We start from the raw sequence: 14530 nt of genomic DNA on the forward strand, positions 1-14530 counted from the left end.
TGTCCGCCTATAAAATTCTTGCTCATCCAAGTTCGGGCTACGCACCCGGCTGGTCGTTGGCTCACACATCAATAGGTTGGTCACATTTCCCGCACACTTCCTGAACAGGCTTGGATACGTCCTCGTCCACAGAGCATTGTGACAGTGGTTGTTTCTCAGACAAAAAGTAGCCTGTACAACAATAGAGAGATTTTTGAAGAAATGAGATTGAAATATGAGGTAGTACTCACTTTAGATATTAAAAACATACATTCATGCACATTATAAAATGATAAAAGTGCTATGCTCTACATACTTCCCGTATTGGTATATTGCTGCAGGGTTATCAGTTTTCTAACAATATTATAGTTACCATGCTTGGTGAGCCAGTGCAGGAAGGGCTTGATTTTTGTTGCAAGAGCAAGTGCAATACCTATACACAGGAGGGCAATTATCACCAGGAACCACACCGTATCTGTAAGAATGTGTGAGAGAGACATTTTTGGAAAATGTATAAACACCCACAGGTGGGAGAGTTCAATCCTTTCATCGGCACAGAATCATTAGCTGACTTTACCTCTGAGTGGCGTATGTGGTGCCAATGATGTGATGGCTTCGGGTGTGGAGGCTGAAAGGAAATGATTAAAAATAGATTATGAGCTCAGTGTGGACATCAATAGTTCATCTGTTCATGGTTCAGATTAGTCAGTGAGATAAGGTCTCTTTTTTTTTTTTATCACTGATCAGGATTTACAATCGCACAGCATGATTTATAATTAACTTGTGTCAGCTTGTGGGCACAACCGTTCTCCATGGATACTACAGTGTAAACAAACAGTCACTAACTGAGGGCACAGCATGTGAGGAGTTTATCAGCATGACTGTTTGTATTATTTTTAGTAGCTATGTCAGCATGTAACTGTTTCAGCTGAACAGACATTCTGGAATGCTGTAGTGTGTTGCTATAGTTACATTAGAGTCTGAAGTGCTACAACTTATTGCTATGGTTGCATTATTCTGTGTAGTACTTCAATATATTGCCAAGCTTGCAGACAGTTCTAGTGAAGTTTTTTTTTCTTCTATGACACAATTAATAGCTGTGGTCAAGCAGTGTGATGAACAGGGGCATAACTAGGAATTCTGGGACCCTTACAGAACCATGACCCCTTTTTATGGAGCCACTGTAGTGCCAAATGATAGAACAGATGGAGCAAAATATTATGTGTGCAAAAGTCATCCTCTATTATCATCTATTACACTGTGTAAATCTGCATGGTAACTCTGACAGCTGACTCCACTGTCCTTTAACCTGTTCAGAACCTAATTATATTCCAAACACAAAAGAATAACTTATATCTCAAATCATCAGCAATAATAGAAATTATTAAAATGCTTTATAATGTGATATTTTTTAATAGTCTTGAGAGCATTTTTCAACAGTAATGCTTTAAAACACATTGCATATATATTCTGTATTATTTTAACAAAATTATTTATTAAAAATTAAATAAAACATTTCTCAAGTATCTCCAAAAAGCAGTATGTTCAGAGCCTCCTGAGTTGAATATTCTGTGTACATAATCAATTGGATGCTGATTGTATCATTACTAAATCAAATAGAAGCAGTATTTCCCTATTCAGCTATATGAATATTTCCTATGCCATTTTGATGTAAAAGTAATATAACAACTCATGCTTACTTTAAACACAGTTTAAACACAATTTATGTGATTAAAATGTTCCTTCTGCTAACTCCTTGCCTCACAGTTGGCCACGCATGCTGAGGAAGGGGGTGTGACTCTACTGCAGTCCATTTTGGGTGATATGAAACACTGGCTGATAGACATCCAATGAAATAAGTTTGTGATATAGATCTTGTTTGCATCATATATGAATCTCATTCTGACAATATGTCTTGTTTCCACTATATGCACTCATCATCTTGTTTTCAGAAAATAGTCTTTTGAACATCTGAGTCGCCACGTTTTTGAATGAAATAACCAAAAATAATTGATGTAGTTACATTAGGTCTACAGTCATTATCATCTCTCAAGCAATAGAAGCTGTGATAAGCAGGATAATCTTGTCACATCACGATAAAATCTAGAGATCTATTTCTGTCTGTTTATCTCATTTAAACCAAAGCCTTTCAAACGTGCACAATTCAACACTAGCTGACAATTGTGGTTTTGCTGCCCTTCTTTGGTTACCGGTTCCACCTGCACAATCACATCGGAGTGAGATGAAGTTATGAATGCAAGAGACCACACTTCTGACCACACCCCGGAGTGAGTGGTTGTGGTGCAACAAATGCTGAACCAGAGGGTTTAATGAAACTATTTATTGTCACGTTGTTACTTCTATGGTAACCTTTCATGCTGTCGTAAACTTCATTTCCTAGACTTTCCCGTACTATATATAGAATTTATCTGAGCATCTAATCCAAAATGTTATTTTTCACGTTTTTATATTAAGAGTTTGTCTTTTTCAAACATGTGTATGAAAACTGATTTGAATGTGCAGATTGACAGAAATGGTGTCTTACTTGTAGTGGATAGAGGGAGTGTAGTTGACTTGTACTTCATGTTTGCTATAAAAACAAAACAAAATTAAAAAAACAAAACAAAAACAGTTGTCATTATGAGAAGTATAATCATAACCTTTGTTTATGTTTGTGTTAATGATGAACACACGCATACACAAAGGTTGTCTTTCAAACATGACAGTAAAGGTTACAGTTCATGGTAATATGGTTAATTCTATGATAGCCTTAAATCCTGGTGTTAATTTCCCAGTGTTTTCCACCCATTTAGAGTTTGTATTTACAAACGTCCGCAAAAGTGGATTTTAATGTCCAGATTGATAGAAATGGTATGTTTTATGCAGAGTTAATCAAATGTTAATCAAATGGTAGCTTCCAAATGTAATGCAATTTAACTTGTGGAAAACTGGGTCTTTAATGCACAAAGTGTTAAAACCAATTTTTAACACAATTTTTCAGTATTTCAACAGGTCTACATGAAATGAGGGCATATCTTACTTGTTGTGGATGGAGGGAGTGTGGGTGTGGTGGTTTCAGGCATTGGCACACACTGGGTGCAGGATTGGTCTTCGCATCTGTAGCCATCTTTACATCTGCACACAGCGTTATGAGTGGCATTACAGCGTGACTTGTACTCCATGTTTGCTGTAAAAACAAAACAAAATTTAAAAAAAACAGCTGTCGTTATAAGAAGTATAATCATAACTCTGAGTATGCTTATGAGTGTGACACAAACACAGAGACAAAGTTGTCTTTCAAACATGACATAAATCAGAAAATGTGAAATGACTCACAAACTGGGCATGGCAGGTAAGGTTTCTAGTTTTAGTCATAAGACGGTTATATTATCACTTTAGAGACAGACACAACTGTTGTCTCAGTGAAAGCAGTATTTCATTTTGATTAAACAGTTTCTTCCTAACAGGATGCTTTAACGAGCATAGTTCAATGTGATCAACAAATTAGCTAACAGAAAACTACTTATGAGTTTCATTGAATCTTTTATAGTCATCACTTCACATTTATTTTCATAAAACAAATGTTTGAAAATGTTAAAACTAAAACAATCAAAATCATAATTATAATTTTACATCATTTCGGGTCATAGTTCAGAGAGACTTCATATCTTAGTAGTTTGATTTTTTTTACATTAACTGAAGAATGTACAGTGTATATACTGTCACTAAAAGAACTGGTACAAAATCAATCATAATCTCAAACACAGACTTCTGGCCTTTGCTAGACTGTTTCCCAATGCTGGAAACCAAATGTCTTCACAAGCAACGCCAACAGATTAGCAAAAAAAAGCTGCAGGTGAAGAGAATTTGCCAATGTATACTGATATTCTTTTAGCTTGTTGTCCTCACTGGGAGGCCAGAGGTCACAGTTCACCCCAGAGCAGTCAGTCTGGGGAATCTGGAGCTGGCAGGGATTCTTACTCTGTTGCTCCTCAGCAGGGTTGAGTTGGTGGGTTTGAGCAGGTTGTTACTCCACTCACTACTTCACTCTGCTGTCCCATGGTAATCCATTATAATACAAGTCTTCAACCTGCCATTATTCTAAGATTCCTACATTGTGTTATCACTGGCTACGCAAGCAAATGATAGAAACAAGCATAAAGTTTATGGCTGATGGCTGATTCAGATCAATAGATATAACCGAGGAGGAAACTGATGTCATTTGAAAGGATTTGAGGACTGAAAATGATATTGTATGGGAAAATGTTAGTAATAAAATTTAAAATATTTGGCATGTGAAACTCCGTTTGCACATCCAAATCCTTGAAAATGATAACTCCCAGACAAAGACCAAAGGACAACTGGAAAAAACAAAAATTCTTGTATTGCATACATGTGTGAGATTTTTGTGTGGGTTGAATCACTTCCACCTGAATTAATTTCCATATCCTTTAATCAGCTCGAAGCCTCTGCATGTGCTTTTGACATTTTGAACACCCACCCTCATCCCCCCAGATTCTAAATCTGGGGGGTTCAAAGGTATCTAACAAAGGTTTCTGCATGTATTGACAGATTTTAAAGGTCTGCTTACAGCTGCACCGTTAGCACTGGATTGAAAAATGCTCGCCCTTTGGTTACAATAAGTAAAAGTCAAAGTAAATGCTAAAATATACCCATAATTCAGACTTTCTCTCACTTCTGTGTGTTCTCTCATCTATGTTTTCCACAGTGACATTTAGAAATAAGCATAACCGCCTGTTTGCTCACCTGTAGCAGGGCAGAGACCTGAGTAATAACACATGTCTTTTGTGTCTGCTGCTCTTTCCGATGTTTACCACTTTTCTGTGTTTTTCTTTTTTTTCCACCAGCTTGATGATGGTCTATTTTTTCAGCCTCCTCCTGTTCTTACCACTGTTGGTGGGCTGTGCTGCTGATGCTATCATGTCAACATGAACGTTTGCTTCAGAAGCCAACCCTTCTAAACCCCCCTGAGCTGGTTCACCGAGGGTTTCTCAGACCCTCCCCTCCTCTCTTTCATCTCTTTCTGACTATATCCCACCATGATACACAGAAAGGGAAATCCCCCTTGCATATGAGGTTTCTATGGGCAAACTTCTCTGAAATAATGATGTACAGATAGAGTTGAGAAGCGATGAATCACTCAAATATGATCCTCAAAAGACAGACATACATGTTTTTTATAGTATTGTGTGTCAAAGATATTTAAGTCATATCACAACCAGTCCACATGCCATCCGCCTGTGATTCAGCTCTATTTCTTAATATTTCCAGAACTACTCTTCTGCCTGTATATCTGTATATCTTTAAAGCATTCCTGGATCTCTGTGACCAGTGGCTGTACAATACAATATCATATAAACTGTATTAATATCATTGCTGTTACCAAGACAGTCCCTGTTACAGACCTCAATTTAAATGCAACTATCACACAGCTCAGGTCTCACATGTACCCCCTCCCCACTCCAAGACAAAAGCTCTAAAATTACTCACATTTTAGGCAGGTTGTGCAAATACTGCAACTCGGATCCACATTGTCAGAGTCAATATATCGGTCCCCTTGGCACAGGGTACACTTAATGTCACAAGAGTTTTCTGAACGCCGAACCATTCGTTGACCTAGAATACACACAGAAGATCACAGTTATAACCTGTCTGCATTAAAACTATCAAATGTAACGAGATGAAAGGAAATCACCGTACCTGGCGGGCACTTTTTACAGCAAAACTTGGCTTCTTTCATTGGCCAGGGATATTGTGTCGTGTTGCAGTGTATGGAAAGCACAGAGGAGAGGAAAAACAGACTGCACAGGGCAGTAAAGGCAATATAACAAAGTGGCTGCATCTAGGAAAAAGGAAACGAGGAAGAAAAAAGAGAGGGAGGAGGATGAGCAGAAAGAAGAGGAGGAGGAAGAGGAGGAGGAGGAGGAAAACAATTATTTAGGCAGATACAGTCACATATAACACCAACAGAGACTGGGTGAAAAAGTTGACATCAGTAGTGCTTTACAGTATGATAGACACTTAATTCATAATTAGATAAACACATTTCAGATTTGAAAAATATGTAACATATTTATAGTAGATCCAGAAATTTTACCTTATAGTAAACCAAACACTCTACAGACTTTATAGCCAACTGCAAGTGAGATTACAGGAACATTACTATATGAATCTACTGACATTCATCATTATAGGACACTGAAGGTCTGACCAACAGCTATAGCTGAAATTGTCTAGTTACAGTACTTACAGCAGACGAGTATCAGTGAGACGAGATGTGACCTGGGACCCTCTGAGTACAAGACTGAACGGTGGACCAGAAGTGTGTCAGGGGATTATTCATAAAATGGTGAGTGATGACTCATTATGAAAGAAACACTTAGATGGTGGTGTCTTTGAATACTCTCTGTCCCGCTTTCTCATCCTGTCTGTCTCATCCTGTGTGCCGCGACCCCCCTTGGCTCGGTGCACAAAAACATGCCCTCCTCCAGCCTCCACTTTTTTCCACAGGCACCATCGCTCTCGCTCTCGTTTCATCCAAAATCAATCTTTTGTCTCCAAACCTTCTAATATACTCTCTCTCTCTCTCTCTCTCTCTCTCTCTCTCTCTCTCTCTCTCTCTCTCTCTCTCTGTCTCTCTCTCTCTCCTTTTCTCTCTCTCTCTCTCTCTTTCTCTCCTCACTTTCTCAGAGTTGGATGACGAGGTCATTTTAGTAAAATATCATATGCCACTCATTTAACTCCAAAACATTCTGTTGCTGTTACAGAGAGCTGTCGTGAAGATAAACATTATTCCAAGAAACAACTCTATGACACACAGGAGTATTGCTTTTAACAATACCAAATACACAGATAAGATCAAAATTCCTTATTAAAAAGTGATATTAGTCATCATGACTGTGAAAATATCAAATGTAACGTGAACAATCTGATATTTCTGCTCTGAGATGTGGTGAGAAAGAGGAGAGGTAAAATTAATGCTTTTATTATCTGACATATAACGCACAGTTACACCTCCTCTGATGGTTAAGTCGTATAATTTGAATTTGAATTACACCAAACTATTGTCAAGAGAAGCAATAAGTGAGTTTCTGAGAAATTCCAGTGCAAACTTTGTAGGAGTGACAACTTTTTGACTTGAGTAGCAATAACTAATTTGCATTTGTGTGCAGGTCTTTCCCAAACACAAACACACTAGATCTTGTGGATACTTTTTTAAGTTGACTTGCCAGTGTCTTTATCATTTTTTTTTTGTTTAATTTAGTTTTTTTGTTTGTGCAACATTCCCATCTTATATTAAGAGGACTGAGAGGCTGAAGTGCCACCCTGTTAGTTTCTGCTTGAGCTCAGTTTTCACAGAAACCAGACCACAACACGTGACCTCCTGTCAACCGTGAAGCGGGGACTAAGACTGAAGAAGTAGCGACTTAAAGGGGCTGCCTCAGAGGCCCCATGTTTGCTCTTCGCAAGCAGCAACACTCAAACGGAGTACAGTGATGACTGGACGAAAGATGACTGAGCAACAAAATCACTCTTAACTGACTTAGAGCAAACCTGGTCATGCTTATCATGAGGTTTCACTATGAATGTTGCTTGACCGTAAGGATTAGTACGTTTGATTAGAAGTTCAAGAGGTTCTTTGCCAGGAACCTGTTGGTGGTGTTGTGATGAAGTAAACAGGTAATTAAACAAAGCTATTTTCATGTGGCTAGAAACACTAAATGTATCCACCGACTTAGAGCTGGGCCTTCCAGTCCTCACTGCTGGCCTCAAATACTGTGTGAAACTCGGTGTGAAATGAGTGTTTGCACGTGCACATATGAGAAGACCTACTTTAAGTGTCTGTATACAAAATGTGCCAATGTAGGGATTTGACACAGAGAGAGAGTGAGGAGGAGTAGAGACAGAGGCACGTTTTTTTTGTTTGCTCATTGAAAAGGAAGGATGTGGTTTTTCTGAGGAAGTACTTGTCGAGCTCTGCTGACTGAGCTCTTTCATGTACTGTAGCAGTACAAATAAATTTTTTCTGGCTTTTTGTGCCTTTATTGATAGTGCAGTGGAGAGAGACGGGAAATGGGGAGGCGAGAGAGGGGGAATGACATGCAGCTAAGGGCTTGTCCGATGCGGGACTCGAACCGGGGCCATCTGCAGTGAGGACTGTAGCCTCTACACATGGGGCGGATGCGCAACCAACTGAACTACTCGACGCCCCTACTCTGCTGGATTGTTGAATAAAGTCTCACTCCAACCTCTTTTTAAAATGTATTTTATTTATTATCTATTTTTATTATGATGTCAGTAATTACTACTTACTTCATTGCCTGTGCTCACTCTGTGCTACAAACCTGAAAGATATGGGCAATTTTCACTATGAACCCAAAACACTTTATTCTGTCTAATTAATTAATTTTCTAATTAAGGGGTTTACTCAGGAGTTGATTCATTAATTTCATTTATTATGAAATTTTGTGAATAAAACAGATTGTTCAGTGGAAAATTAATGCATACAGAACTATTATTTCTATTCAGTGCTTTATCCCTAATCTATGACTGATTACATCAGGTCATCCTCAATTTGACATCTAATTATAATAATAATAATTATAATAATGGTGACCCTGTTTCTACATTAGACCTCAAACCAAGTTTGGCATTTCTGTACTGCAATTTAATTTTATCCGCCAATATATACATGGATGTTGAGATATCTGTAGTCGGCCAATATCAGCAGATACATCTGGATTTGTCAGTCTGGCTCTCATTATGACCTCATCTTGTGACCTAGATTGTGAAATGCCCTTAAATGGAGAAATAAATGATTTTAAGTTTAAGATTTGAAATTAAGTTTAATTAATGGAAAATTCCTTCTCCTTCCTTAAAAGGTTATTTATGGTCATCATTAGCAGGCTTTTAAGGTTGCAGCAATTAAATCTCTAATTCAACAGCCTTAATTGATCCAGATATTTTAGCCAACTACCATATCCAACCCTTTATTATATTTCCTTTTTTAATTTACTTTATACCCCATTTCTAAAATCCTTGAAAAGGCTATGGCAAAAATAATTATGTAATTATTTGCATAGAAACAGTATGTTTGAAGATTTTCAATCATGATTTAGAGAACTCCAAAGAACGGAAACAGCACTGGTGAAAGTTACCAACGATCTGCTCATGGCCTCAGACAATGGATTCATCTGTATACTTGTCATGCTAGATCTTACTGCTGTATTCGACAACATCAATCACAAGATTTTATTGCAGAGACTGGAACATGTCATTGGGGTTAAAAGAGCTACACTAGGCTGGTTTTTCTCAATGGATTCCAGTTTGTTCATGTTAATGACTCTTCCATGTACACAAAAGTTAGTCTTCATCATAAAGTTACTGTGAGGAATCTTCGAATCATTATTGACCCGCTCACATAAATCAATATCCTTCTTCCCCCTTCAAGTCAAGTCAAGTCAATTTTTATTAGTATAGCGCCAATTCACAACATAAGTTATCTCAAGGCACTTTCCAAATAGAGCAGGTCTAGACCTTCTCTTTATAATATTATTTACAGAGACCCAACAATTCCCACCGAGAGCAAGCACTAGGCGACAATGGCAAGGAAAAACTTTATATTTCTCCCCGTGTAAAATCCCAAATCCTTCTCCGTACATGCAAAGCCCTTTGTGACCAAGCTCCTCTGTATTTTAAAGATACAATAGATATGATACCTCCCCATGCCCCATGCACTTATATCACACTATACCACTACTGTAAGTTTGTAACTATGTCTTCTCTCCAGATCTGCTACTACTACTCAACACTCACCATCATCATTCTTAATCATACTATTATTATTATTATTATTATTGTTAGAAGTAGTAGTAGTAGTAGTAGTACACACATAATAATCTCTATTATTACCATTATAACAACCAGTTCGCTAGTGTTTGAATACAGCGGTATGTAGCCTCCAGCTGTTCCTCATCTTTTACCCCCACTCCCCCCCTTTCCTCCCACTTCCTTAATTCTCTCCTCTCAACCCTTACAAGAGAGTCCCTCCTCTCTACTGGCGCCAAGAACTCATGGTGTGAATTGTTGGGGTTCTCTATAATGTTGTAATGTCAAATAACATTGAATTGAATCTTAATTCTAATTATATAAATGTAATGTTTTCTCCTACTCAGTTTATGCCTGTTTGTCATTAAGTAATGATAAATGAATGTAAATCTAGGGTAGTGTTAGTAGTGTTGGGATAAGGAGCACTATGCACTTCTTGGTCACCTGCAGACTTAAAGGCGCCGTCCTATTTTTTATTTCTCTTCAGACAGATTTTCAGAGTGTGTTTGTTTTTGTCACCCACAGGTGCCTTCTTGCCAAACTCCGCTTCGCAATTCCTTGAAATGTGCTCGTGACGCAGCTATTTCCCGTTTGAGTCCTCCCCCGTTCGTCTTCAGACGAGAGGGCAGCCAGACTGTCGCTGTGCTTTGGATAAAAAAACAAAACAAACTACATTGAATATACATTCATGTCGACTTATGGACCTGATGTAAAGAGATATCTGTCGGCCTAGCAGCTGTTGTCCAGGTAAGTCGCGGTAAAATACCTATGCATGTGAATCTGAGGGAAGGAGAGATTAGTATCAGGCTTCTGGCTGTAGTGGGCGTTATGCGGTGTGTACTAGCTAAATCGAAACTCATGATACAAAAAAAAAAAAATAACTGTAAATTCTTGTGTGGATTTAGTTCTTATATATGTCAATCTTATCTGTAACTGCATTAGTCGTCAGGTTCACCTTTGAAGGTTTTACAGTGACTTCGTTGTCAAAGTTCGTCAACTCTCAGCCTTTCACAAAACAGGGAAGTGAGGGTGAAGCTGGCAAACAAGTCTCTTTTTTTTAACTGACAATAAAGCAACTGTGTGTTTTTTATTTCTACAAACCATTTACCCCATAACATAGCCTCACATTTGTTTCCTTTTTGTTTGTTAAATCACTTAAAATTACTTAAAAAGCAAATTAATGAAAGTGGTGAATGCATTGTTTTATTGAGACCACCTTAAATGACCCTGCTTACATTCAGTTATAATGAAAAAAAAAAAATCAGCCAAGAACTTAAAACAGGCAAAAATAAATAAGAATAATTCAGTGACTTTTACAGTTTTAGTTTCATAACAAATAATAAGCGTAGTCACTTGTTTATCACAGTCGACTTTGCAGCTAGTTTCATTTTCGCTGTTTAGGTGTTGACAAAACCTCCTATGACACTTAAGCCCCCTCCCCAATCTAATGGTTAGTGAAGTTAACCTGCAGACCTGTCATCTAATTTCAATTGTACTGTATGTATTTCTTTGTTAGAAAGTAGATCCAATAAAAAAAAAAAAAATCCCTAGCAAAGTGTAGGCCTATGGATTATCCTGATTATCCTGATTAATAACTTGCAGATGGTTGTCATTTTTCACAAATTAAATTCCCTTGACCTTTATTGTATTTGGTTGGCAGCGGAACCTTTAAAGATGTATGTCTTACTGCGGGGGTTAGATACTATTTCTACTGTGAGAACATGTTTTTTTTGTAATTTGGGTGAGTTGAACCTTTCACGTAATCAAGTCAGGGGTCATTTAATGTAGTTTGGATAAAATTGATATTTATTTCCATGTAAATTACACAGAAAAGGGATTTAAAACAGGGCCGTGGACTTCCCACACACTACATCTCTTTGTACAACATCTCAGAGCCACTCAAGCAGTTCTGTGAGGCTGTAAAAACCAACATTTTGGATGGATTAAAAATAGAGAGAAAACCCTTTGCTGGTTATAAATATATATGTATATGTATTGTATATGTATATTTGTTGGGAATAAGCATCACAAGCACAACATAAACTGACATGATAAGAGACCTAAGGCGGGTCTTGCTTAATTTTCTGAATGGGGCTTACAAGCAGAGAGAGGCCATGGGTGTATTAAGGTTCATGTTTCATATTGATAAAGTATATAATAATAATAAATAATAATTACAGTAAATATTTGAGTACATAACACGGCCAGCAATGCTCTAATTATGAATGTATCCTGTATAACAAAACAAACAGTCTAGTAGTGTAGCATTATAAACATTTTACCTTAGGTATGGAATAATGACTTTTGTTGTAGTTGTAGCTATGTGTGCCTGGAGCGTACAGTCTATCATTCAGCAAAAGTGTTATATGGCTACTGTGCAGTATTTCTTTGGATTTAAAGGTATTTTACCGTTTACCTTGCAGGTGACCTCAGATGGATTGAGTTAAAGCTGTATGACAATGGAGGGGGCTGGGCACAGAGGAAGATGGATTAAAAAGGCCCATTATGGCACAACACTCCTTCTCATGGTGAGAAAAACCTGAAGTGCTTCACTAAATACTCAATAAACTGGAAAACCTGCCTTATAAATGATCCTAAACAATAAATGTTTTCATTTCATTGTATATTCTATGTTGCAGTGCACGTTAACTTTGGCAAGTTTAGAGCCTTCAGAGAAGAAGAAGTGTGAGACCGGGGAATATGAAAGTGAAAATGGAATTTGTTGCAACAAATGCCATCGAGGTACAGAAACACACATAAACACCCAATAGCATGCTCATTATTGGAAATATCACACAAGTGAATGTCTTCTTCTCCTATTAGATCAATATACAAAGTCTTAACTACATTTACATGTGACATTAATGTTTTTCAGGTTCTAAGCTTATAGAAGAATGTCATGCTCCGGGTCAGAGAAGTAACTGCACGCCCTGTCCTGATAACCAATACATGGACAATATGAACTCTGCCACCAACTGCAAAAGTTGCAGAAGTTGTACAAGTAAGTAACATTCCCTTTTACTGACTTTAACCCATTGGATTTATCAGTGTTGCACCAGTTAATGATTTGCTTTGTTCACTTTTTTTCTCTCCACAGAACGAAATGAATTTCAGTTCTCGCCATGTAAAAAATATGAAAACACTATTTGTCGGTGTATCAGTGGTTATTACAAATATGACATTGATGGAGACACATCCGAGTGTCGCAAATGCAAACAATGTGGTCCTCATGAAAAGGAAAAACAGAAATGTAAGTGTTAAGATGAGACAATGCTTATTATTTACACTACGGCTCAGCTTTGTCAGTGTAAAAGCTTTCTCTTTATTAATTATTTGGCCCATCAAGTATTTCCTCTGAGTTGTGTTAATATTATTATTCTTGTTGTGCACAGGCACACTGGAGGAAAACACTGTCTGTGAATGTAAGGAGAAATACTACAAAGTCAAGGGCAAGTGTGAACCCTGCGAGAAGTGAGTACACTGTTTGTTGTTTGTGAACACTGTTCCCATTCTGCTGTCTGGGATGCTTTTTATTTTTTTCAAGTCACTGATGGGGAAGTTGGTTTGTTGAATTGAAACTTGCAGTACACTTCCGACTTTGTTCAGTCTTTCCATTTGTCGGCAACAGAAGGGAGAAGTTAAGCTCTAAAAACTGGGTTACTATGACATTTACTAAATGAGTGCTCATTTGTTAAGTATACTGACTCATGGGCACCTGGTTGGTTCACTGAGGGAGATTTGAGACAGGGTATGATTGAAATATACAAAATTACAAAAAACATTTGTTTGCATAGCTTGCTTAATACGAGGATAGAAAGTAAAATTTGGTAAAAGTTTTTCCTGGTTAGACAAAACAAAATTGCTTATTTAAAAAATATTTTGAAAATGGGCATTATTAGTGAAAAGGTAATTACAGCAGCCAGTGGTCTATATCAGGGTAATGCCTAAAACTCCCAGCTTCAGTGAGGATTGTGTAGGTGGACAGACACAAAGATATTTGTTATAGATAAAAGAGGAAAAAGGAGGGGAGCCCAGAGGAACTTAACTGCCCATAGATCCCACAATCCTTAGCTACACTCCTGTCACACAAACACCCGAGTGTAACCATTGATAGTGATTGTGACGGATAAAGTGTTATCTCTCTTTCAAAATTTACCAGGTTCCTGTGTAGTGGTTAACAAACAGTTTACTGTTGTTATAAAAATGTCTTGACCTTCGTGTTAATCACTTCCTCTTGAGATGTAATACTTCCTCTACAATGTTGTGAAATGTTCTGTTCTCCACAGTTGTACCAATGAGTGTTCACATCTCTGTCAAAACCTGCATACAAAAGGTGAGCACTCGTATCAGATGTATGATTATCAGGCCAGCTTTCATATGAAAGAGTCAATAACAATAGGATTGCTATAAGAATAGAGTTGCCTTATAATAAATATTGGTGAAAACCTGTAGCCTGCGTAGCCATACATTCTGCTCTTCTTGTTTGCAGAAACACTGAAACATAATATCAACAAGGTGTAATCAACTCCAGCTGCACTGTAGTCATTTTAAACTGGTTAACTCATCCATCCATTTTCTGCCACTTGTCCAAATTTGCATTCTATATCGTCACCTTCCTAAAATAATGGCCTAAGTCATGTTTTGACAAAAATGTTTTTTTTGCCTAAATCACCCCCTCATGATGCTGGCCACCTCTGGTAAA

At 37.6% G+C, this 14530-nt stretch overlaps 2 protein-coding genes across 3 annotated transcripts in view; one reads left to right on the forward strand and one right to left on the reverse strand.

Annotated features, from left to right (window-relative positions):
• Positions 1 to 38: 38 nt before the first annotated feature.
• On the reverse strand, positions 39 to 6515 carry LOC111669923 (uncharacterized). Its single transcript, XM_023426431.2, has 8 exons — positions 6251 to 6515; positions 5701 to 5842; positions 5491 to 5616; positions 3020 to 3166; positions 2525 to 2569; positions 557 to 607; positions 353 to 454; positions 39 to 171 (listed from the first exon to the last, which is right to left on the reverse strand). Exons 2-8 carry the CDS (start codon positions 5840 to 5842, stop codon positions 62 to 64), a joined length of 723 nt encoding a protein of 240 aa, XP_023282199.1. The 5' UTR covers positions 6251 to 6515; the 3' UTR covers positions 39 to 61.
• A 3885-nt stretch (positions 6516 to 10400) lies between these two features.
• The window catches only part of tnfrsf1a (tumor necrosis factor receptor superfamily, member 1a), a 6684-nt gene continuing 2554 nt past the window's right edge, over positions 10401 to 14530 (forward strand). Inside the window, exons 1-7 of one of the 2 annotated variants that reach the window (XM_023426416.2) lie at positions 10401 to 10575; positions 12252 to 12356; positions 12468 to 12570; positions 12704 to 12829; positions 12926 to 13078; positions 13221 to 13299; positions 14115 to 14161. In XM_023426416.2, the coding sequence (XP_023282184.1) occupies positions 12282 to 12356; positions 12468 to 12570; positions 12704 to 12829; positions 12926 to 13078; positions 13221 to 13299; positions 14115 to 14161 (583 nt within the window). In that variant the 5' untranslated portion in view covers positions 10401 to 10575; positions 12252 to 12281. The remainder of the gene's footprint in view (positions 10576 to 12251; positions 12357 to 12467; positions 12571 to 12703; positions 12830 to 12925; positions 13079 to 13220; positions 13300 to 14114; positions 14162 to 14530) is intronic. The other variant, XM_023426417.2, reaches the window with a different exon arrangement.

The sequence above is a fragment of the Seriola lalandi genome, unplaced genomic scaffold (assembly GCF_002814215.2).
Source record: "Seriola lalandi dorsalis isolate HSWRI2012SDOR001 ecotype SW California unplaced genomic scaffold, Sedor1 jcf7180002054825, whole genome shotgun sequence".
Lineage (NCBI taxonomy): Eukaryota > Metazoa > Chordata > Actinopteri > Carangiformes > Carangidae > Seriola > Seriola lalandi.